The sequence below is a fragment of the Pezoporus wallicus genome, unplaced genomic scaffold (genome assembly GCF_028554395.1).
Source record: "Pezoporus wallicus isolate ANWC-B61680 ecotype Strahan unplaced genomic scaffold, APGP_CSIRO_Pwel_v1 contig_360, whole genome shotgun sequence".
Taxonomy (NCBI): Eukaryota; Metazoa; Chordata; class Aves; order Psittaciformes; family Psittacidae; genus Pezoporus; species Pezoporus wallicus.
Genome location: NW_026640059.1, coordinates 5,209,130 through 5,235,554, shown reverse-complemented (window position 1 = coordinate 5,235,554; position 26,425 = coordinate 5,209,130). Strand labels below are relative to the sequence as shown.

The 26,425-nt window shown below is 37.0% G+C and overlaps 1 protein-coding gene across 8 annotated transcripts in view; it reads left to right on the top strand.

Moving 5' to 3' along the window:
* Positions 1 to 22,660, top strand: part of TFDP2 (transcription factor Dp-2) — a 56,595-nt gene extending 33,935 nt beyond the window's left edge. For 4 of the 8 annotated variants that reach the window (XM_057417125.1, XM_057417124.1, XM_057417123.1 and 1 more), the window contains 9 exons: positions 568 to 689; positions 3,232 to 3,279; positions 3,831 to 3,993; positions 4,514 to 4,660; positions 6,830 to 6,898; positions 8,548 to 8,699; positions 14,867 to 15,033; positions 20,851 to 20,956; positions 21,832 to 22,660. In XM_057417125.1, coding sequence (XP_057273108.1) covers positions 568 to 689; positions 3,232 to 3,279; positions 3,831 to 3,993; positions 4,514 to 4,660; positions 6,830 to 6,898; positions 8,548 to 8,699; positions 14,867 to 15,033; positions 20,851 to 20,956; positions 21,832 to 22,015 — 1,158 coding nt within the window. In that variant the 3' untranslated portion in view covers positions 22,016 to 22,660. The remainder of the gene's footprint in view (positions 1 to 567; positions 690 to 3,231; positions 3,280 to 3,830; positions 3,994 to 4,513; positions 4,661 to 6,829; positions 6,899 to 8,547; positions 8,700 to 14,866; positions 15,034 to 20,850; positions 20,957 to 21,831) is intronic. The other 4 variants (XM_057417126.1, XM_057417127.1, XM_057417130.1 and 1 more) reach the window with 4 other exon arrangements.
* Positions 22,661 to 26,425: the final 3,765 nt, after the last annotated feature.

The following is a 26,425-nucleotide window of genomic DNA, read 5'->3' as shown; positions in this document are numbered from 1 at the left end:
TAACAAACACTGTACAATTTCTCCAGGTTTGACTACATGTAAGTTCAGTCCATGCTGTATAGACTTTAAACGTCATTCCAGAGGTACAGTGTTGTGTTATTAGCTTGCTGGAATGCCTTGAGATCTCGTGAATGCTGGAAACTGCTGGGAATGCTTTGCCTGCAGCTCAGGTTGTCTCAGGTACAAAAGGCAAATAATTATAAGAGGCAAAGGAAAGGAAGTTTTATTGATTGCAGCGATCAAGAAGTTGCCTGGGAGTACTTTTGAGGAAACAGATGTGCATGGGCATAGATCTTATCTGCCAGAACTTGTTTAGTTCTTGTCTAGATGAGTAATACAGTAATATGGTGCAATTAGTAGAAATCTTAACAGCATTGTGATTACCTTCATGTATGAAGAGCTGCTTATGACATTTCTTCTGTATGTTTTGATTGCTGCTTGCATCTGGTACAGAAGTTGTTGGGGTTTTGTTGGTTTTTTTGGTGGTTTTCCCCTTAGCGAGGCTCTGGGGCTCTGGTAAACTCTGCTTTCTTAAGAGAGCTGTGTTTTTATTTCTAAATTTCACAGATCATAAGCACATCACAAAGACTAACAAATTCGGGGAGTGTTCTCATTGGGAGTCCATATAACCCAGCTCCAGCAATGGTTACACAGGCACACATAACAGAAGCTTCTGGCTGGGTCCCAGGGTAAGATTTTTGTTTTATTAAAAGGTGTTTGAGGATCTGTTCTCATCTTTTCCTTTATTTATACTGTTGTGTCTATATGTGGCATCAAACCTTCTGGTTCCTGCACAACTATAAAGGAGTATGCTCTTCAGCCTGTTATGCACTTTTGATGTCTGGAGCACATGAGCATGGAAGTGCAAGCACTGGTCACTTCACAGTCTAATTTTTTTTCCATGGCAGCATATGAGAAAGAGTCGCAAATTCATGAGTCCAGTTAAAACAAGCCTTTTTTTTTTTTATTAATTCATGGTATATCCAAATAGCTTTGCTACTGAACATATTGGAGGGTGCCAACAGAGGGAGAGACACTCAGAAACATTTTCAAAGGTGTTTAAGACCTAACTCTAATGGAAAATGTTGAATGTAATCAGTGTTGTACTTCTACTGCTATTTTACAATAGCAACAAGTTTTCATGGGGTTCTGAGATACTTCATAGTAACATGACTGTCTTTATCTCCTCTAAGGAAATCTGGTCTTTACAGTATTTCATGGTTTGGTTTTTCTTTCAATACCAGTACTGCTGAGCATTTCTGTCTCAAGACAGATGTAGTGCTTTGTCTCTGAAAATTAAACATTTATTTCTGCATTTTGGTTAACTTCTGTAATCAGTGATGAGTGTCAGTGGTACCTTTCCAGCCCCAGAGGTGGCAAAATGGAGTATCTAAGAAACAGCTGAAGGGGAGAGTACAGTACTTGTACCTTGACTTTCTTTATTCTGTGCTGTAAGCAAGGAGTGTCCTAGGCTTGTACTTCCCAGTCACTGTATCCTGAGCACCAAATCATTAAACTGCATGCCCAACTGGGATGTCTTTAAGTTAGGATTTTTTTTTTCCCTGAGAATGTGTTTATTTCCATAAATCCCTTTTAAATCTCTTAGTTCTGATTTTATTTGGAAAAAGAGTTTTCAAAGATTACTTTGTTCCACCAAATTTTGGGACATGTGGAGGCCAGACAGAAGTTGGTTCAGTCCCCAGAGGAGGGGAAAAGCGGCAGTGTTTGTTCACAGCTGCTAAACCAAAGACTCAACACTCATTAGCTTTCTTAAGCTTCATCAAAACCTGGTGATGGAGATTACCAGAGGGAAGCCTATTGCAGTGTGTCAACCACCACCACCAAGGAAGAGCACCATCCTTTCATTCATATCCTGTAAAAATCCACAGTATTTCCAATGAGCCTAACTATTGTTTCACCCATAAAAAGGAGCAAGATGTTCTCTCCAGACTGGCTGATCAGTATTGATCCCTGCAGAAGTCCATACAACAGGTCATATTTTCATCTGAAAATCAGAGTTGAGGAAGGCTCTGTGGTACTGCCAAGCCTAAGAGGTGACCCCTTGCTGAAGACAGTTCCAGAGGACCACAAACCCAGGCTCCTTGCTTTACCCATTGTTTGCTCCTCTTCACAGATTCCAAGTTGTTTCCAAAATCAAATGAGACAAGAGCATGTTCACTCTCAGGGCTCCATACTACCTTCATCAGCCTGGCTTACAGTCCTGGGGCAGCTCTCCTTTCATTTACTGCCAGTCCAGGTCCCTGTTGTGCACAGGAACACAGCAGCCCCTGCGCCAACTGCAGTCAGCCCAAACCACATGGCCTGTGACGTTAAGCACCATGGACAGGGGTTGCCACAGACACAGATCCTGCAGTGCTGAGGAAGACGTCTATTGGTGGGTTCTGGGTTGTGCAACCAGACACATGAGGCTTTCATGGCATGGAGCTTCAAATCCACAATTTTTGTTCAGCTCCGTTTTTTAGCATTGCCAGGTTTTAGCTGCAAAAGTATCTGCTGTGAGCCCTGGTTTTGAAATGGTAAGGTAACAATGTGAAGTAATATACCGCGAGCTCTTCAGCACTGTGTGCACTGTATCACCTGCAAGAATAAAAGACAAGTTTGGAATATACCTTCTGCAGTCTGCTTGCTGTAGATAATGAACAGAACTACTAAGGAAACTGGCAGTGACCAGTGACTGTTGCTCCTGTGCAGAACTCAACTACTTCCTCAGCGTATCGCTTTCAGCTCTGTATGCATCAGCTCTTATATGAACTGCTTAGTATTTTACCTTGTTTTTTGTTTAAAGGTACCAAAACATAGTATCCTGGAAATACAGGATAGATTTGTGCAATGTTTAAATGCATTTTTCTCCCAGAGGGAGAAATTTTAAATAGGAATTTTCAAAGGAGCCCAGCTTCTCCTTGTTGAAGAGATTTGGTTATCTATCTATCTAGCTCCCACCAGCGCTTCCTATGGTTTCTGATGCAATGAGTTCCCTAAAATTATACAGGCAAAGCATGGTAAAATTGGGATTAGAAGTTCTATGGCAGTGATCTTAGAAAAACTCCAAAGTCCTGACCACCTCCCCTCACTTTTTGTCAAGCTCTGTGTATGCTATTCTCCCCTTTTCAGTAACAAATAAGAGTAAACATTAGGGCCCAAATATGTTCATTTTATTGGTTGAAATGTATAACGTGATTTTAATCTTAATTTTGAATTGTCTTTGCCTAGGGACAGAAAGCGGACCCAAGAATTTATAGAGTCCGATTTTTCAGAAAGGTGAGTTTTCTCAAACATGTATTTGATGCATACAGTTGAGACTTTCTTTTGCTTCTTCAGATCTGCTCTGCAGAGATGGGAGTCATGTTCCCACTTCCACCTAAAAGCTGTGTGGTATGTTATTCCTTGTAGTTACAATTCATTACTCTTTGCTTTCTATTTTAAGCACAAACATGAGTTGCCTGTAAGTCTGGCTTCAAGCACTTAAACATCTTGTAAGGTTTTCCCCATTTTTTGGTTGTTCTTTTGTGAAACTACCTGGAGATGAATTACAAATGTAGTTTTCTAAGCATCAGCCCAGCAGCATGTGTTCAAGCACTATCCATGTAGCAATGGCTGAGAAAGGGGAAAGGATTCCAGTGCACTTTTTTTTTGCCAATATGAAAGAAACAAGAAGCTGATTCAAAAAAGCAGAACATCTTTATTTTTCGTTTAGGTAGTACATGATGTCATCAGTCCTGATTCCTGTTGGAAAAAGTGGCCTTTTGCTGTGTTACAATGTAGCTTACTAAGACGCGATGTATTAAAACTTTTTTTTTTTTTCCTTCCAGTAAGAGAAGCAAAAAAGGAGATAAAAATGGGAAGGGTCTGAGGCATTTTTCAATGAAAGTATGTGAAAAAGTTCAACGTAAAGGAACAACTTCGTACAATGAAGTTGCTGATGAGCTGGTATTGGAATTCACAAACTCTAACAGTCACCTAGCCACAGACTCGGTAAGCAAATACATTTGGAAATGTGTTGCACCATCAAAAAACTGGCTGGTTTATCATGGAATTGCGCCTCTTCTGTTTCTGCACTGTCCTGCCACACCAGATATCTTCCTTCATTACTTAACTACTTCCCAAATATAAAGACTTTACCCTCTGAAATTTAAAAATACAGAATTAAAATCAAGAATTGACCTCCCTCTAGATTTCTAAGATTTCCCTCTTAGATTTCTCTAAGCAAATTAGAGAAGTATGTCAAAGTAGTTAGGCTTCTCAACTGGAACAGACTTACCAAGGTGTGAATCTGCTGCATAGAGGCTTCAAGCAGGCCTGAGGCTTCCATCTGCAACCAGAGAGCTCACGTGGTACCCAAGTAGTAGCACTGATAAAGGCATCATGTTTTAATACCCCTCTGAACTGAACTGCCATTCCAGCTTTTTATCTTCTGTGTATCTCTAAAGGATATGTTCCATATCTTTTTCCTTTTTGAATTTTTATTGTACTTAATTCTGTATTGTTTTCTTAGCAGGCTTATGATCAGAAAAACATTAGGCGGAGAGTTTATGATGCTCTTAATGTCCTGATGGCAATGAACATAATTTCAAAAGAGAAGAAGGAAATCAGATGGATTGGCCTTCCCACAAACTCGGCTCAGGAATGTCAGAATCTAGAGGTAAGGTGAGGTACATGGGAAATTTTGCATAGGTCAAAGGTTGTGATAATGGAGGTGCTTGACTTTAGAAGAGGGTTTTTTTTCCCTCAGTTTGAACCAGATTGGTTTTGATTCTTGAACACTATGAAAATACCTCCTTTGATATTTGAATAAACTGAAAGGATATGTTTATGTATGCTTAGTGCAGTTTTGTGTAGTATACAACATGAAGTTTGGGGAAAAACCCCACCTGTTTACCTTACAAAAATCAGGGAATACTTTTAAGATTAAAGTAGCCAGAATTAACCAGCAGAAAAGTCACAAGAATATATGGTGCGGCTATGCTTAGAAAATGGTATATATTTAAAAGGAGACCAATTTTATATTCCTGTCTGTACTTGGAAATGCCAATCACAGGAAATAAAGCTGAAAAGTAATTCCTGTTAGGATGTTAAATGCTACTTAAAAACTGACAGGGAAAAAAAAGGAAGTTTTACTTATTGGTGGTTTCCATTATTTCTCCAGCAGGCTGTGAGTTACTGTGTTTTTTGTAAGGATGCCAGAATTCATATGCACAAATGTTGCTTGTCCTTCAGGCCAAATGCTCTATAAATAAAAATCACAAGTTACTGTATTTACTGCATACTGCTGCACTGACTGTAAATACATCTTAATGTGTATTGTATTTGTGATACTCGTGGTATCATATACCTTAAAAGGTGGGTGGGATGCCTCTGCAGAACAATTATTTTTGTGCAAGTTAATTTACATCAAGTGTCATTCTAGATGTGGTAACAAAGAAGCTTTTACTGTCTGTCCAGTACAGCAACCTGGAAAATACGTCCACCCAGCAAGTAGGCAGATGCTGAACCATTTTTCTTCAGGATTCTATTTTTTAAAGAGCTACAGCTAAATGTACATTTTCACATTCATTCCAGTGAATGCATTATTTTAAATATAGGTTGTTGTTACACATCTGGAACTTGAATTTCATTGTCTCATCAACCATGATCTTACGCTTTTCACCGTTTCAGGCTCCAATTACAAATGCACAAAATGGAAGCCAGGCGTAGTTTTTTAAAATGTTGCTTCCTATGGCATAACTGAAAAAAATAGAAAATAAAGCTGCATTTGCATGGTGTGAAAACCTGAATTCATTTTCCTCTTTAAAGCTGTGTAAAGTGCGAACTCTTTTTCATGTGTTCTTACATAATAAGACTACCAGTACAAAAATGAGAAACCAGTACAAAAAAGCCTGTTATACAGAAACCATGTCTAAATTAGAATCTGTACTGTGTATTGGTTTTGAGAGTTACATGTTTGTCCCAGCAAAGAAAGTCATCTACTGTGCTCTGAAGGAAACTTTAAGGAGGGGGTGGGGGTCCACAAAGCACCACTGTAAATAAAATAGAAGAGTTTAGTTTTGAAGACTGCATCGTTTACTAGGGTTGCCCCAGGACACTATTTAAAGTGTCCTTAGTTGTCTCTGCAGTGTCAGTAGTCATTGGTGCCATTGCTGTCCCAAACACTGCATATTTAGGTTGAATGCAGCTTTGCCCCTCAAACTAGCATTAAAAGAACTCTTGCAAGAAGTGAAACCTGTGCTCATGTAGATAATGTTACCTCCACCCCTTTTTGTTGCTGAAATCTTGTTAGTTTAAGCAAGTCTCAAATAAGTAGTCCAAACAAAAAGTGAAGTTCTCTGGAGAGATGCAGGTGATGATCCTGAGCACAGTCTCCACACGTTTATATCTAGTAGCTTGCAGCCAGAACAACAGTGGAAGGGATGGGCACAATTCCAAAAAGAGTGGGGGGCAGGATGGAAAAAAAGGAACCAACCAACTAATCCCAAAGCACCCTTTCCTCAAGCATTTAGTTTGGTACTAACTGGCATTCAGTGCACAATACAAAAGAGGAAGAATGGGAAGGACAGCAGTTTATCTATTGACCTGTTCCATGGAGAAACTCCTGTGGCTGTACAATTAGTCTGTTTTGAAAAATAACACAATATATGGCAAATGGGTAGGCCTGAAAAGAATTCTGCAGTTCACTTACTGTGCCCTGGAATCCAGCACCATTTTTAAAGAAAGTGTGTGTTTCTGTAAGGTGCAGCTGTAAAGCCTCTTCAGTTTGGCACACTGGAACAAACAAGGTAACCAAGTAAATATCTTGATGCATTTATATTTTAAGATAGAGAAACAGAAGCGGATTGAAAGGATAAAACAGAAGCGAGCCCAACTACAAGAACTGCTGCTGCAGGTATACTTAATTATTTTTTCTGTAAATGAAATCACCAAGTTCTGATCTGACATATTAGAACTTCTGAAGTTCCTCCTAGATTTATTTAGCAGCTATGATGTACTGTGGAGAAAAGTTTCATGCTGTGACCTTCCTGGCTTCTAGTAGGGGTACCTCTCAACTTCACTCTCTGGTCTGTGTTTTACTAGAGTGAACAGGCATGCTGCTGCAGCTGTGTGCCACAAGTGTTTTCTTAGTATTCTGAAGGTCTGTCACCATTAGTGGGAATGGGAACACCTTGCAACTGCTTCCACTGACTCAGAGTCATCCCTGTCCCCCCCACAGAGTTTGCTTCTTGGAGTAGTTCTTGCAGAAAATTTCTCTCTGATTCTAAGCAACAAAATTTATGACACAACAATGTGTGTAACGAGTAGAGAGTTGTTTTGGAGGAGACAGACGGACACTTCTGGATCTTTAGAGTGGGAAATCCAACTCTTACCTTCTGACATCCACCTTTGAGATGACTTAGATTTTGGCTTTGCAGAAATTTATTTCAAATGCATCTTTGCTTATAAAGTGAAATTTTCTAAATAGCTAGAAGCATTCTGAAGAGTTTTGGTCTTTGAAGACTTTCCGTAATTTAATGCATTTGGGCTTTTTAATGAGGCTTTGGGCAATAAGGCTATTTTTTTTTTTTCCTGGTGCAACTATATGGATAAAATTTTCATATAATTAGCTATATACTGAAACTTTTAAATATCTAATGCTTCTTGTTTCGTCACCAAAAACTGTGTCTCTACTTAGGGTACAATTCCATCTGTCTGATCTAATAAATTAGCAGCTTCTATAACAGTAACATGAAATTGTCCTGGTGACAGTAAGGCAACTCAGGCCCTCTTAACTATTAGTCAGCCCTCTTAACTGTTAGTCTGAAAATTACAGAGTTGGACTCCTTTACTGTCTACAACTGTCACTATTTCCTTGATTATGTTCATTGTCAAATGGTTTACAAGTGCTTTGGGATTCTGTCTGTCCATCTTCCCCTTAAGTGAACTAAGTAATGCCTCAAACTGGGTAAGCACACTGACTTCCAGTCCCTCAAGTAACATCTCCCAAACCTACACATTTTCATACATATGCAGTCAGAGATAATAGCAAGGGAGCTGTGTCATGAACAGCACCTGTTTAAAAACTTTTAGAGGAGAATTTCAAAACCAATTTTTCTGAGAGAGAAAAGAGGGAGATGGATGAGAAGGCAAGGAGAATACAGGTTCTGGGAAGTGGGAAATGTTGGCATTTCTGATAATTATTTTTTAAGTGTAAGAAGCTCCCAATGTGAGGTGGTTGTGCATATAATGTAACAGTGCCTGCAGTGCCTTTTTGAAAGGAATGGGGAACTGTTCTTCATCAAGCTTTATTTTATTGCTCCTGTCTTGTTTCTTCTCTGGGGACTGTGAGGGGGGCATAGCCATTAGGAGTTGGGTGAGAAGCTAATGTTTAACTTCTGTTCCTGCTAAGCCACACTAGTGCAGAGAGGGAGTCAGGCTACAACTTACCTTTTGACAGAAAATTCCTGGAGCTGTTGGGAGTTTGTAAATAACAGCTTGTGAAGTTCCACACTGATGTCTTCTATTTTTTTGTCAGTGATCGTTTTCTCTTTCTTTTTACAGCAAATAGCATTCAAAAACTTGGTACAAAGAAATCAGCAAAATGAACAACGAAATCAAGGCCCTCCAGCTTTGAACTCCACAATACAGCTGCCTTTCTTAATAGTCAACACTAGCAAAAGAACAGTTATAGACTGCAGCATATCAAGTGATAAGTGAGTGTTTACGGAATCAATTTTTAGAACTGTATTTTCTTTGTGAATAGAATTTTTATTAGAACAAATCAGAGAACTTCTCTAGTTTACTAGAAGTGAATTAAATATGCTATTGTCACTTCAGGGGGGTGTTTTCTTTTAGCTTCTTTTTTTGTTGTTTTGGTTTGTTTATATATGTGTATATATATCATACAATATATAACGCAATATATTAGGTATATCATTGCCTAATGTAATGTATAGGTAATATATAAACATAATAAGTCAATATATTGATAAATAATCTAAGTATTAAATACTAATATAATGAATATTACATTAAAATATTAATGAAAATTAAAAAGGTATTAAATTCTATAATGTATAGTATGTGATATATTATAGAATCTAGTATAATAGATATAATATCATACATTATAATATATAGTTTTCATTGGTATCAAATTAATATATATGCAACAAATTATATTTTATTATAATTATATTCTATTATTATAGAATATTACCATATTATAGCATAAAATTATCATGTGTGATATAAGATAAAATATATATAATATATATAGTATATATTAATGTATGTATTGGGGTGGTGAGGCACTGGAATAGGTTGCCCAGGGAGGTTGTGAATGCTCCATCCCTGGCAGTGTTCAAGACCAGGTTGGACGAGGCCTTGGGTGATATGGCTTAATGTGAGGTGTCCCTGCCCATGGCAGGGGGGTTGGAAATTGATGATCTTAAGGTCCTTTCCAACCCTAACTATTCTATGATTCTATGTAAATAACTATAAACATATGATTGTATTAATATATTAGATATATTGAAATACGACATAATATATACTGTATAATATATAATTTATAGTAAGTAATTATAATTATAATTTTATTTAAAACAGTTATATATTCTAATATCTCGATATTAATATAGCAATAGATGCAGATATATTGATATATAATATTATATATTATGTGTAATTATGTAACTTTATATAAGATTCATTATAGTATGTCTATAGCATAAAGTTATGATACATATATTCTCTCTATATCAAACATATGTATGCTTGTTATATATAAACATGTATAACATTTTATATATAATAACATATATAAAATATATATTCTATTCCAGTATAGTTTATGCTATAATATATATTTATATAATATCTACTATGGTATTACATTATATTTTAAATATTATTCCATATTATTTACTCAGTATTTATAATATCTAATGTTAATATATAAGCATCTAAAACATAATTTTATACATAATATAATTACGTATATATTATATATATTATACATATACTGTACAATCCTATATACATAATATAAATTATATATGACATAATATAACACAAATATGTTATATAATGTAATATAAAAGCTACACTATATAGGATATTATTTACTAAGTATTTATAATATCTAATGTTAATATATAAGCATAGAAAACATAATAAATCTAATATATGATATATCAATTATTAGCTATTATACAAGATATATCTATTATATATTAATATATATTAAATATTATAGATATATTTATCTATAATATAATATGGAATAATATTGAAATATAATGTAATATATAATAGCTACATAAACATGAGACAGATACCAGTAAATATTTATAGAAATATTTAATTTTTATATTAATAAATTAGTAATGTGTGTATACTATATAACATATTTTTTAGTAATACATAGTATATAAATATATTGATATCTATTGATATCAGTAAATGATGTAATATATACTATATATTAATGAATATATTATGTAGTAATTTATAGTAATATATATTGAAATATGTATTATATATAATTATATATCATATAAATAGTATTATATACCTTACACATATACTAGATAGACACACATATATACATATTTTATATATATCTAAAACCAAACCAAAACCAACAAAAAAACCCTAAACAAAACACCTCCCTGAAGTGACAATAGCTAATTTGAATTACTTCTAGTAAACTATATGTATAAAAAATGAAGCAATGTTTATCAACATTGCCTTACAGCCACTAGTTAGAACAGGCTGACTTTCACTGTTTCTAAAAGGCACTTAAGACTGACACTTCAAAGCGCATTCACTACACAGGAATAACTGAATCGAATTCTATACTAGGATAGCACCAGTATGTGTTAGTGCTTCTGAGTTCATATTTCTAATGTGCCGTAAATGTATTTAGTCAGAAACACAAGGTGGTCCATGTAACACAAAAATAAAAGCCTAGAGGTGATAGTAGTAACTTTGAATGTGTCTTTTAATAGCAGAAAGGTGTAGGTGACCCTTTGAAGGGGAAAAAAAAGGAAGGATATAATACAGAAATTTGAAATACTGCCTTTGTAAGCAAATTGATAAAGTTGCACTAATTCATCTGAAAATCACTTACATACTTCTGGCTGCTTATCCTCTTCATCCCATGAAAATATAGCTGGAAGTATGAGGTACTGTTATGCTAACTTTTAATCAGATCACAGTTTATTAGCTGAAAACAGCTGGCTCTGCCTCAGTACTGAAGATTACAGACTTCACTTGGTGCTATTCAAATCCCTTATTGAACTTGAATTCCATTAACATGGCAAAATAGATAGTCTCTAGTAACCTAACTACCAATGTGCAAAAGCAATATTATTAAAAGTTGAATTTTTGTAGAAAATTTGGCTGAAGTCCAGTATATTCTGTAACAAAACTTTAGAATACTTCAGTTTATGCTGTATTTCAGCAAGTTGGGAATTTTAGATTCTACATTGATTTAGCTTGACTGTATCCTTATTTTATTAGCATACTATGCAGTTCTCACTGCGCTTTAAACAGTGCTTTCCATTTAGGTTTGAGTTCGTTTAAAAGTTCAGTAGTTTCATACTGAAGCTTCAGAACTGGTGATTTAAAGTTGTCAGAGATTAACCTGGAATTTGGGATTTAGAGAAGGTTAACAATGTGCCTCCAGTTTCAAACTGTAAGAAAACAGTACTACTAAGAATGAACACACCAAAGTGATTTAAGCTGTTGATACTTCATTTTATGTAACCCAGCTTCAATATTGCTGTCATCTGGAGATCGTTAAGTGTACAACCCAAATTAAACAAGCTTTCCACTGTGGTTGTTGTTTGTGCAACTGATCAGTGACAGCAGCAGTGTGTAGATAAACAGTGGCAGAAACTGCTTGTGTTTAAAGCACTATTACATTGATCTGCTAAATATGGCAGTTGGCAAAAATGTTCACTTACATTTGTCCAAACTAATTCTGTAATTTATTAGCGTTTGTGTTGCCTAACTGGTCAGCTTGAGTGCCGGCCCTTTAAGGTCAGTTAATAATCCACTGCTTAAAGGGCTTCCATTCCTTCTCCCAAGTAACATTCATACATGTTATCAACACTGGTTGGTTGACATTTATAATGCCACAGCAGGTGATGTTAGAAAGTCCAATGAACAGATAACCTCATAGGATTTGCTACTCAAAACTGTATTTACAGAGAATCTTCTAAAATAATTGCTTGGAAAAATGGTACATATAAAGGGGACTTAGCATCATGAGGAACATAGGTTTGTGTCTCCTAAGGTTTTTCCTATGCAAGAACAGGCTTGATCTAGCCAAAACAGGATGAAATTTCTCACATGCAAAACAAAGAGGTTGAGGTTACTGGGCGAGTTTTGTTTAGAGTTTGAGAAGGCAGGCAGCCGGGTGCCAAGCAGCATGCTGGGAATGGCATTTCTGAAGCTGGTGTCAAGAAAAGCAGTCTGAAGATAAAACAGTTAAAAATTATATTGAAAAGATGAGGCACCTGAGCAAGTAAGTCCCATTTAAAGAGGAAAAAAAAATGTATTTATTGTATATGGTGCCTCTGTATAAATGCTGTAGGTCTTGGGGAAAAGGAGAAAATAAAAGAACCAGAATACCTAGTTTTAAAGAAGCATTCAAACACAATAGAGGTATCACAAATGTGGAAAATAAGAACATGTTGCTTTTAATGGAAAACGCAGAGGATTTTGCTATTGGACATACAATACTATCTGTGAAAGTAAACATGTAGAAAGTAGGCTCATCTACCCTTAGAGAAAGAATTGCCTGCAAGAGCAGAAACTCCAGATTAAATTAGTTGTTGATCAAATTTGCACTTACCTTGCGAAGGGACAGGAACTGCACCCAAATTTCACATTCACAGCATTGGCCTCTGGAGTGATCTTTTAGCACTGAATTTTAAGATAGCAGCCCAGTAGATCATTCTATGAGAACAAAAAAGGATTTCTCAAGAACAGTCAAAACAATGCTGGGAATTATTAGCAAAACCAGTAAGAAATACAATGTAAAATTAGATGTGTATAGTGCTTTCATATCTGGAATACTGTATCCTCTCCTGTTCTTGGAAAAAGTGTAGCATAACCAGGCGAGAGACACAGAAGGAACAGATGGACTCCATGGCCTAGAAAAAGAGAGGACAGTGGATTCACAGGTTTCTGTAAAATCATGGATGACATGGAGTGTATGCCCAGAGAATACCTGGACACAGTTGCTTATTAAAGTTAAGAGACAAGAGCAGATACCAGGCGCTAGGTTATAGACATAAGGAATATAAGTGGTTTTGTAACAGTCAGTCTATGCAGATCATAGCATTTGATGTTGCTCATGCCAAAAGTTTCTCTGTGTTCTAAAAGGGGTTACGTCAAGTCCCTGACAGAAAATCCTCAAACAGGTCTTAACAGCAGAGGTGGAGGAAGTGCAGAACTTCCTGCATCAGGGGCTGCAGGTTGCTGGAGACTATATCTGGGGAAATACTACTGTAAGTTTGTTTGGAAACTTGAAGGGGGATGGAAAGGAGTTCGGCTCCTTTCTAACATCTAGTATTTGACCACAACACCTGGGAGGAGAAAGCTAGAGCTATCAGTAAATACAATCTTTAATCCTGTACCATAAAAGCTGAATTCAGTTATAACTTAGTTACTACACAGCTTGCTGGTAGAAACTTGGTATGACGCTTCTCTCATCCCCTGTTTGTGCAAACGTAATTACTTGACTTTAGGTGCACCAGTCCAGGTAGCAGGAATGTCATTTTACCACTTAAAGTGACATATCTTATTTTCCCTTTTGATGTGGTTATGCTTAAATAAGTACAGGTGCATAAACAGTAGGTTTTACAGGTAATACTGTGTAAGTCACAAAAGAGATGATGCCTGTAACTGACAGTTACACCTCATTCCAAGCATGCAGATTACTAGATGAAAATGTTGTGCCTAAGCACAAAAGGTGAAACTTCTCCAAACTTACTGGATCCAAGAAAATTAGTATTTAAATTAAAAAAAAAATAAAATAAAAATCCGCATGTGACATGAGCTTGAAGAGCTGATGGAAGACCCACCAGTGAGTTATCTTTTAAAGACTGTCTCTCACAGATGGGTTGCTTTTCCAGGCATAAAGGATTTGTTAGCAGAAAATGAGGCACTGGGAGCCAGCCTGTATCGTGATCCCTGCACTGGGGCTGTCTGGGCATTTACTAGCCTCTGATCAGAGCATAAGGCCAGTCACCACAGGTGCCCCAGCTTTTCTTCTTAAAGCTGTCTTAAGTTTAAATCACTATTTCCACTTCTATAGGCAATGAAAAGCATTCTGAGAATCCTGCAGCAAGAAATGGTAGGTTGTGAACATAAAAGACTTAGAACAGAATGCATTGCTAGCTGCATCCAAAAATGCAAAACTAGACCAAGGTAAATAGGTCACTTCACAGGAGGAGTGTTGCACATTAGAACAGAAAATGAAATGTCCAAGAAGCAAAAACAAAGTAGTTATTTTGGTGACAGGGCTGCAGATGACCTTTAAAAACACTGGATTTAGTACAAGTGAAGGTTCATGTTCAATAAGGCCTCCCTCTTCCCCTTTGAATCTGTTTAATGAGGTAGAAAACTTTAGACTTCCTGCAGTGGTAAAGTTACTTTAATTGAGAAAGTGCCATTTTACATCCCATAGGCATGCCAGTAACAGAAGCAGAAGAGAAAAAGCATTTGCTGCACTTTTTTTTCCCTTAAGGACCCTTTGCAGATAATGAAGGATCGGGATACTTACCTCAATGCAGGATGAACAGGCAAAACCCACATAGCTGTGCTCTTTTCAAGCCATCTCACTTTGACTTTTCACATGCAGATTTGAATACCTCTTTAATTTCGATAACACTTTTGAGATTCATGATGACAGTGAGGTGCTGAAGAGAATGGGAATGTCCTTTGGGCTCGAGTCAGGCAAATGCTCAGCTGAGGATCTAAGAACTGCAAAATCACTGGTGCCCAAAGCTTTAGAAGGCTACGTCACAGGTAAGTTATAGATGAGACTTTTACATTCCTGATCAAATTCAAAGCATTAGTTAACCAAAGCAAATTTAATGATATTAGCCCACGTAAGTACATAACAATTGAAGTTTTGTGGGAGCTAGTAGGGTTGGTACAGAAACCAGTTCTTTTACAGGTCATTTTGGAAGGTTTATCGTAATAGTCCTGTAAATTTAATTTACACTGATCTATAACAACAAACTCCTGCGTGAATTGTGTTATGAAGAAGTTATTTCTTAAATAGCTGAACTGACACCAAGGTCAGATTTTCATGGATTAATACTAATTTTTCATGACACTGGATGAATGAAAGAGCAGGCTGGAAGGCAGCTCCTCCAAAGCTGAGGAGGAAAAGGAAAGAAAGAGTATCTTAAAGTGAGTGAATGTAATCTACAAGTGACTCCCAAGCCAGCAGGTTCCACCTGAGAACAGAGATGCTCTAAATAAAAGCAAAAAGCTCCAAAGAGTTCCAGGACAAGAGTCTCACACTGAGGCTTTTACCTCCCCTAGTCACGCTGCTTGAACAGGGCACACTTAATAGGCTCAAATCTTCAATTGTTGGACTAGAGCTGCTAAAATTTATAATCAGTCCTTTAGCTACTGTCACACTGCGTTCTTCCTGCTCTGCCCAAGCTTAAAAGTAGGCCAGTATTTTCTCAAGTTTCTGGAGGGACTTCATCTGTAAGGGAAGTGTTACCCAAGGAATTAACTGTATGCACACCTTCATTTTTGAAGAAGAGGGGAGCAAAGCTATTGCCTTGGTTTCTCTACTAACGAGGCTTTAATCTTGATTAATCTACAGTAGTATAAAAGTCTGTCTTTCACACAGCTAGGCTGGACACTTCAAACATTTGACTTTTTAACTTTACTAAAGGTGATTCCCTTCTGGTGGCAACACTTAATCCTTATGTCAGGATAATTTAAAATGCAGGCTTTATATTAATGCTGTTTTGTTTTGCTAAGGATAATATAGTTAAGTAGTCAGGAAGCTGAACGTTTGGGTTTTTGTGTCCTTGATTTTACTATGTGAGAGAACTAAGAATTAAACAGTTGCTTAAAATTTGTGATACGAAAACTGCTGGATCTAAATTAGAACTCAGTTACATTCACTAAGATCAGTACATTCTAAATGGCTTAACATTCCAAACTACATCAAATGTGCTTATGTTTATCAAGGCTTGTTTGCATTTTCCTGGTCCCCTTGTGCTGTGGGTTTCAAAACTAAGATTTCATTTTTTAATTTCAGTCAATTTTGAAATTGCCCCCCCAAGTCTTTATAAGGCTACACTGATGTCAAAAAGAGAAGTTGAAAGAAATTTTAATTTGTTCCTTGCTGGCTCATTCAACTGAAAATTACCTACCACATTTACCACCAATGTAAAAAAAACGGGAAAGGAGCAGAACCCACATCTTTTAACAGTGTTGCAGTGTTCAGGTTACTTAACTGTGCCTGTCTATCAAGGAACAAACCAAGATTTCTGTTCCAATTTAAACCTGCATTAATTTCTCTTCAGAAAACAGGGTTGCTTTACATTTGCAAAAAACCCTGTCATTACACGATATACCAAATAAAACCAGCTTTCGTGATTAAAGTGATAAATGTCTAAACTAGTGCTTAGTAGGTCATTTTAGTTTGTTTTGAAAAAAATTTAGTCACACTAAGTACTGCTGGTGGGGGTTTTACTGAAAGCACTAAAGGCAAAACAACCATTATGTTCCTGTGCAAGTGAGAAACAAATAGTCCTCTGTTTCAAAGAAACTAACCCAAGAAGAACAGATTTGAAGATAGCTTAAAGAACATGGTGATTATATCTCTAGTAGCAGACCATCAGCCAGAAACCCGGTCATTAGAAATGTATTGATTTTTATATTTTACTTAAAATGAGGTGAGTAACATACTCTTCAGACAAGCTTCAGCTTGTGAAAAAAATTACTCCAGAAGTGTTACTAGAGTAGATACATTTATTTTCAAAGGTTTCTTCTATCTGTTGCTTGCTACTTAATTGTGTGAATTGCATAGTACATGTTTCTAATGGCAGTAACTGACATAAGGGAAACTGATTTAAATGTTTTGCACAATACTTGAAACCCCAGCATTTGCCCAGTTGTGAATTTTTCAGTTAAGTCTCGCTTCCTGTTTTAACTTTGACAGCCTTCAGATGTTGTTTCTTACCCTGCAATGACAGTGAAACAGAAGGCTCATCGCTGGTTTCTAGACTTTATGGTTACTTCTGTAGCTGTCATGATGGCACTGTTAAGTACCTTGGCTTCAATTACTGCTATACAAGAAGAGCAAATCAAGGTCTCTTATTTATTCACTGGGTCAATTTATTACATTCAAGATTAAAGTTCTCCTAAACGAGCTGAATCTGTGGACTGAACTGCTGTAGAAACCAGTCCTGTTCTAGTACATGTAAGCAGGCAAGTCATTTCCCATACAATGTTGTTAGTTTGACTGTAGCCTCGGCATCTTTTTCTTTTTTTTTTTCCAGATAATTACTGACTTCCAAACACTTAACAGTGGTTTGGCCTGTAGTTCTTGCTAACAGGGCTGGCGAAGCGGTTGGAAGAATCCAAGTCTCAACTAGTTCAATGAAAGAAATTTAAATGACAAAACTTGGACCATCTCAGGTTTAAAAGAAAGAAGTTACTTCTAGACACATTAAACATGACAAATAATTTGCTTGGAACTGCTGAACTGATATATCAAAGCCTTTTAGTGTATTCTCTTTGCAAGAGGATCATGTGGTTTAGCCATTCTTCAAGTGCCCTAATTTGATATGCTTGATGAACTAAGTAGGTAATCCAGCAAAAGCAATGGACATAAAGCAGACTACACTACAGCCTTCTTACTGTGGAAGGAGCAGTGTCATTTCTCGTATTATACTCGCACCAGCTAAAGATGCACACCAGGGTCACATTCCTAATTGTGCATTCCTGCCCATTTCTTAATTTTGACAGTTACTTTCCTCTGTCCTCTTAATGGTCTGGTTCAGGGTACTAAACTGTAGGTTCTTTATCTGGCAGAGACCTTTCTGACAATGCAGCATGTCGAAATGGCTAGTTAAGGGCTCATACCAGAACAGTTTTAAGTAAAAAGGGAGTGAGATTGCTGGATGAGGTGAAATACACCACTGACTGAGACAAGCATAAACTCTTGTAGAACCATATCCTGAAAACTATCTTGTACCTTTTAAGCCATGCATATACTAGAAGTATTTAATGTAAATTCAGGTCTGGTATTTGTCAGCTGAGTCCTGACTCCTAGAAATGAGACTACGGATAAATATTTTGAGGTACATTACTTGTGGTAACAACCCCTCACTTGTACATATCCCACTAAGGCAGTGAGCACATAAAGGGGTACAGTTTAGGACCTCTAGATTACAACACTTCTTTTTGTTTCCTTCTCCCCTGCATGGAGAAATGCTTTGCTATCATCTACCTGCATAACAAGCTTTGACTGGCAGTGGGCTGGAGTTAGAACTGAAGAGATAAAAGTACTACTGAATGAACAAGCTTGTTTGGCCATCAGCAATAATCCTATGCAGCACTTTCACTTTAGCATTAATTACTAAGGCTATTGATGATGTTTCTTTAGAGCCTTCTCATATGAGGAACAAATTTCTTCCAAGGATATCTGCTCCTTCTCATATAAAGAAGAAATTTCTGCCAAGGATATCTGCTGCAAGATATGTCTGTCGATAATAAGGGTGCCACTCTTAGACTGGCCTGTACCACCTTGGGAGGGTTTTTCTGAGCTGCTTTCCCTGGTTCACAGGTGTACTATTAGTAACTTCTCTGTTCTGTTCTAAGTAGTAAGTCTTTTCATTGTAGGCAGCATTCTCTTTTAACAGTTCTCTTCAGACAGGAAATGGCTTCTTAAATGTTAAAACTTCTTTTCCCTGGCTTCTTGGAGCCCACTGGAAAATAGAATTAGAAGGCAATGAAAGTACAAGGCAGGGATAGGCATCTATGAACCTCCTTTCTGCCTTATGTGTAAAATCCAAACTTTCCTTCACCTTGCTTTTCACAAAGCTAACTAGCTATTATCCCACAGTGTTAATAAAATGCAATATTACTAGCAGCAACTTGTTATTCTCCTGAAATATTAAACGTGTACATACAGGTACATCCCTTCAAAAGACCAGGAAACAACGCTGTGATACATCTCTAATCCACTTTATTAATCTATGACAATGCAGTCATTCTAAATGGTTCAGCCTCTTCCTGCAAAGACAAGAGGAGACTGTAGAATGTGTTCTCTGTAAAAACAAACCTGCATTTATGGCAATCTTAATGAAAGCCATCCAGCTATGTCCATGTTTAACTATTCTCATCTATCCCATCCTCAGAGATCACCCTAAAGCTGCCACTTAATATTTTCTGTCATGTTCTAAAGGCTGTTGGCAGGAACATTGACCTTGCTAGCCTTGCCTTGTACCAGAGCATTTAAATACCTCACTGCTAATGGGTCTCCACAGCACAAAACAAGGTAGCATGTGGATCCCAGTGGATGGTGAGCCACTTTCTGTGGTTGTGACAATCTCCTTAGAACAGTCCCATGCTAGAGCCAGACACTGGCAAATCTCAAGCCAAAGCTTAACTAGAACACAGACAAACAAGAAAGCATATGTAACAAAGTTATTCCTCTTGTCTGCTGTTACGGAGCAATTCTAGGTACAGTATGAATAGTGCAATCTGATTTTTATTGCCATCGTGCTGTACCGAACAGAGGTTTGGTTAGGCATAGCAACTAACTAAGCACAGTAACTCCTGGTTTAATGCATCCAGCTGGAACCACATGCAAGCACCATGGAGAAGAACTAGACAGTCCTGATAATTCATTTCAATTTGAACTTTGTGTTGAGATGGAATTTGGGTAGGTCTGTAGAAACATCTTATCTAAGAAAGAAGTTAAAACCATATATACACACCCCCAAAAAATATCCCATGTGTACTTGGGTCAATGGACTAGTTTTGCTGATTCTCTTAGCAGAAATGTGCATAACTGGAAACAGGTGACTGGCATTACTTGCTACAGAATTTGAAAACAGGTTCTATGAGGTTTGTAAGTAACCCACTCGTGCCTCAGAGGGCTTCCAACAAACTACCTCAAGGAATTCCACAGTACTGCAAGGCCGTTTTAGTCCTAAAATTTGCTTTCCCTGGGGAGGAGACTTGCACCTCACACATGCAGTATACAACAGGATCTCTCTTTCGTACTCTTGGCACAAGACCTCTGACATGGTGTGTTCACATCCACAGCTGATCCATCAGAACAGATTAGGAGGCTGCATTGCAGCCAGTTGTGAGACCACTGAATTGAAACTGCCTTTGGCCATCAGAACACACACAACTGAAAAACACATACTGCCTTCATGATGGCTTCCTTGCAGTATCTCCAGTCCTGACAAGTACAATTCCATTTACACCTTCACCAAGCGCAACAGCAAAGGCACTTTGGGGCATAGGATCAATCTGTACAACCTCCAAAACTATTTCAGGTACCTGTGATTGCATATGGCTACTGGCCAGGGTCATCTGCAGCATCAACCCTCTTCAAGCAGAGGGGAGAGTTTCATAGAAGTAACCACAACTGTGAGTGTGAGGGAGTGCAAGGCTTGAGTGCATCCACAAACACTGGGGGTGTATGTACAGCTTTATAATTTCATCTTGATTAAACAGGCCACATCTACAGTTTTAAGGAATCTTAACTGCAAAGAGAATGTGAAGTTTAAGATAATAAAAGGAAGAAAATATCAAGTAGCTGTCATAAATACAATGATACTTTTCTTCTAGATATGTCATCAGGATTTTCGTGGATAAATCAAGGGTTACTTTCAAGTTCAGCACAAGCAGGTTCACATTTAGAGGTAGCAGGAGGCACTTCTGATGCTAAATCAAGGTAAATAAAATTAAGTCAAAGATTATGGTATATGCTTGTGATACTTCAATAAGCTCACTATTTCATATTATTTATATGTAGGTAATGAAATGTCTTCTGTATGGTTGATCTTTCATTTTAAATGAGCCTTATTCTGTCTTCTTTTATAATTACATTTGAAAGGTCAAATCAACATGTTTTGAATTTTGAACATATTACCTATATTGTACCTATGTTTCAAAAGAATCAAATCACTTTCAAGCCCTTACTATAATGACAGAGTTCTCCTGATTAACCTTGAATACCTGCCTGGGCATGGACTACAAATAGTTTATTACACATAGAACAAAGCCTGATAATACTTCTGAAGAACGCAGGAGGATGTTTGGTGTCTAAATGCACTACTGCTTAAACTATCAATCATGAAAGAAATTTAATCTACACAGTCTAATCATAAATTAAAAACCAAGCACAAAACACCACCAACAATAACAATCCAATGCAAAAACACTGTAACAACTGTGCTTTGCTTGGAAGTTACCTGTACCTTAAAAAGCAGAAAGAGAGATCAGTCTGAAACAGGTTCTTCCACATGGCATTTAACAGTTTAATTTCATATTCCAAACATTTCTGTGTATTGAAAAAACTCTGAGGGATTTATTTTTTTAACTTTATTCAGCTTGAGCAACTCTACTAGTTGGTTATGAAAAAAATAAAAAACAACAACAAACCACCCAACAATCTTTTATGTTACTTCAACACTTCAGCTGTTTCCATAACTATTAGCTGTGTTTAATGTTGGTAGCATTTCTTTAACTAAAGGAAAAGCTGAGGTCAAAAAGCTTTAAACGTCATCTGAAATCCTCTAAACTTCACCATTTCTGTTGTTTTAATAGTGAGAATCCAGGGTTATGTTTGGATGCTGAAGTGGCCTTAGCAACTGGGCAGCTTCTTGCCCCAAGCAGTCAACAGTCCAGCAGTGCAACATCACGCTACTCAGAATCACGGGGAGAAACTCCATGCTCATTCAATGATGAGGATGAAGAGGATGAAGATGACGATTCTTCCTCCCCAGAATAAGGACAGTAGAAAATGGAATATACAAAATGCTGCTCAAAGATTCCTAATGGGAGCTCCTGTTTGGATTTCACTGAAGTTTCAGCCACAGCTGAAATTGAAAACTTTTTGTACCTGAACACAGAGTGACATGCAGACACAGAGTGATGTGGGGTTTATCAACTATAACCAAGGAAAAGAACAAAGTCCCCTGGAGATTTGGCAAAGTAAACACGAAATTCACATTTTCCATTTTGGGACATACTCAAATCTCTGTCTTTACCAGATGGAAAGGAAAACAGCGTCAGTCAACAAATGTCAGTTCTCACATTGTCTTTTGGCTGTGCTACCTTTAGGAAAACGGGGAGCGAGAGCACACACAGGTGTGCTGAAATAGCTATTTAAAACTATCCTATATGAAAATTGTTCTAGGGAAAGGGGGCTGTTAGAATGTTTGCTTTTTTCTGTTCAACTTGCTGTATAGAAGATTCCTAAAGTAATATAAATTGCGATAAAATGAATCTTGAAATAGTTTAAATCCGTTTTAGATACTCTAAAATTAACATTAGTATGTCTCTTTTGAAAGGTTCATATGTTCATTTATACTGCAGACCTAATTTATTATAAGTGATTATTCTTAGCCATTATTAAACAGTCAGGATAAAAACAGCAGTATTCTCTGCACCAGCTTTTTTCAAGGAAAAGAATTGTATTTCTAGATTATAGTGTATCCTGTAGAGCTTCTACTTTACTGTTCTAACTTTATAATCCCTTTGATTTTATAGCACACTGGTTTTTTTAAAAGAGGATCTCAGGCAGCATGTTCTCAAGGCAGTGTTTTCAAATTCAGGATGGGCATGTCACATAGCTGTTAAAGCTGTATGTTGAGGTTCATAGGAAAAAAATTAAATTTCAACAATACATCATTTCTTGTTTTTTATTCTAGTCAGCTTAGATTAGGACAGACTGACTTTCTTACCATTAACTTCTGTTGCACTCACCTTGATGCGCCTCTGAAAACAGTAGTATCAAAATACCACTTCTCAAAATAATGTGTAGCTCAACATACACAACATGAATCCCATTTCAGCTGTTATTTAGATTTGTAACAGGACGCTCAGTGTTCTAAAGTTAACATCACATCCAACCGTCAAGACCTCATTTTAAAAAAAAAGCTTCAGAAACAGAGCAGAATACACTGTACATGTACTTCTCCTATGGTTTTCTAACATCCAGTATTTTAACTAGTCTTGAAATTAACCATTTTTAATTAGGTTAAAATAGTGTTACTTCTTTTTAGTTTTTACACTGTATGGAAATAGCTGACCTGTTTCTAAGTACCACTCTATTAGCTGTCAGAGCTCAACAGGGTTGGCTCTGGTATTTAGTTATGAGATTAGGCAGCTTGTCATACTGTTGCTTGAGCAATGGCAGCAAACTGTTACCCGTGGACTGCTGTGACCAATACTCTTAGCACAACATGGTCATGTCCACAGACAAACGTGCACTCAAGCCAGCCGTATCTAGAAGCACCAAGCCTGAGCAAGTGGGGTAAATGGAGGCTGCAGCTAAAAAGCTACCTGGCTATCAGACAAAAGAGCTAACACAGGCCTAGCTACATAGAGGACAGGTAAAACTGCAAGGAGCAGACAAGCACCCCTGCATGTTTACAATAAAAATTAAAGCATCCAGATAGAAACTTTTCACAGGTAATCAAACTCCTGCATCTGAGGTACAGTCTGGGTGGCACCATTAATTCGGTCTACCTCTTGACTGAGCAAGCAGAGCTGTCCAGCTTACACAAATGAGTTGCAAACACACAAACTAAAAGAATTCTTACATGCCTACCACGTTACTCTCTGGGCAAGACTGTTAAGACTGTCCTGTGCTCATGGCTCACAGGCAACACCAGACTAAGGGATTTACAACACCTCACTTCAACCAAATCTGTAACTCTACCTCTATATGAAGAAAAGCTTTACAAATAAAAAATAATATTCTTGCTGAGAGAGTCAATATACTTAACTGAAGTGGCTCACTTTTGAAATAAGAGAACGTAACATACTCCACGTACATTACTATGGAATTGTCAGCTCTATGAATGATAGTTCATTTAAACAGATAATTGTTTTTATTCTTGAAAACCCATTGGTTTTTCAAAAACCATCCTTTCAATCAGCTTTCATTGAAGAGGGCAGACCAAAGATACCTGACATAGGAACTTTTTAAGAGGGAAACATTTTCTGAAGTTATCCCCCCCAGCAATACAATAGGGACACATTTAACTTTATGATCTCTTCACATTTCCCACTCAAGATCTGTGTGAAAAAAAAAAAAAAAACAACAAAACAGCAAACCACTAAACAATTGCTAAAGAGGAGCACTTTGAACTGTAAGAACCTGGCAAAAAAGGCTTCCGGCCCAGAAACTGAATGTGTTCTATTAGCAGTCAGTGTGCCTTCTGCTTTATAGGAGGATCTTCAGTGATACCTTGCTTCCATTGCTGTCCATTCGCTTCAAAGCGGCAGACTGCACAGCTGCTTGCTTTCTGGCAAACTTCAAGCTATCAACTTGAAAAAGAAACCTAAAGACATCTAGGAGCATGCTACATTTATTTAGACAGTTGAACCAAGTCTTTAAAAGTTATTTTTCCTGAACTAATTGAATACAAAGGACAAAACAAGTTAGAACATTTAGAAGACTTCAAAAGGAAATTATTTCCTTGGAATTCACTGTGCCAAGTTGAGGATGAAGTTCAACTATAGCACTGCGGTCTTGTGGTTACACTGAAGTCTGGGAACTAGAATTTTGGGTGTTCTCCCGCCATAATCACTTGTGTATGATCTTAGGCAAGCCCTTCAATCCTTCCAGTTGATCTTGCCTGATAAAAAAAAGTAAAAAACCTAACCACCCCAGAACATCACAGGTAACTGCAGGACCTCACAAAATGAAGGTGTTGCATCTGAAATGAGCTCTGAGCATTATGAGTAACAAGGGGATTGAGAATATTAAGTAACCACACAGCTCCCACCAAGCTAATGGCGGGAGTTGTGCTCAGTTGCTTCAACATGCCAGCCATTCCTTCTTTTGAAAGCCAGCAGTGGATATTTTCCAGAGTAAAACAGTTATTAGCAAGACTGGGCTTCCCATTTTTTCCATTCAGTTGTTATCATCTTCTCCTGTCTCGTGCAATACCCCTGACATTCACTGATAGGAAACAAGGAGCAAATGGTACTAAATGGTATCTCTTACAAGACAAGGTTAACATTCAAATTTTCATACTAATTCTATTTAATGTAAATTTTAAGTGACATGTTTTTGTGTCTTGAAACACTGTTTCTTGGTTATACATTCAGAAAGCACTTGGTTGCAAGCAATAGAATGCTATGTGTAAATGCTCTTTTATATGTTGCAGTAAACAGCTTTATTTCTGGACTTACTTTATGGTGCTTAAAAAAAAAACAAAAAAACCAACTTAATTTGACTTGTCAGCACCACAAGCTAGATGAAAATAATCTGAGTGGGATACAGCTTTTCTCTATTATATGGAAATCTGACATAATGTTTGTGCATTCTGGAGTTTTTCATTGTTATTAAAGTGTGTCACTCTTTTCATTTGAACACTGGATTTGCAGGCAGCAACCCACCTAATCTAAGAAAGTGTGTGTATTTAAGTAAAGACTAAAGCAAATTATACTAGTTTAACTGAAGGTATGATTTTAACTAACTAACTTCATTAAACCTAGTACCAGCCACACTAGATATGTCCATCTTGGTTAAGGGTTTTGTTTAGTTCTTTTAAACTATAACTTACAAATACTCCTAATCCTTTTGAGCAGTTGGAAATTGCTGAGTATGCAGAATACCCACAGAAGGATCTGATCAACTAGGTCAGCCTGAATTAACATTATGTAAAAAGGCCTAATCAAATTTTGATCTCCCCCCCCCCCCCTTTTACTTTCCCCTTTTTTTTTTATTTAAGGAAAGCAAAGCCCTCAAGCTCAGACATAAAACAATGCTGGAATTTAGAATTCCACACTGAAGGTTTCAAATGTCAAGTGCTCTTTCTTCTGACTACAGCCACCAGTTTAATTCAAGAGCATTGTTGAAACTTAATTACACTCAAACACTGGGTAGTGCTCATTTTTATAATTAACTGGCTCTTTTTAGCTGAAAATATTCCAGGTAGTTTATTGAGAAGATTTACTTTCCTTTTAGTAAGTTGAAAGATACTTGGGTTTTGGATTCATTTAAAAACAAAGCAATAACCACAGGGTATAGTATATAGTAAACAAACCAAAACAAGTTATCTCTTGACTGACCCACCTAATTTATATCTTTTCATTACAAAAAGTCTCTCAGGAATAAATAAGATAGAATGAAGCTTCAAAAAGACTATAGGAGCTTTTTAAACTTTTGATTTTAAAAATTCTA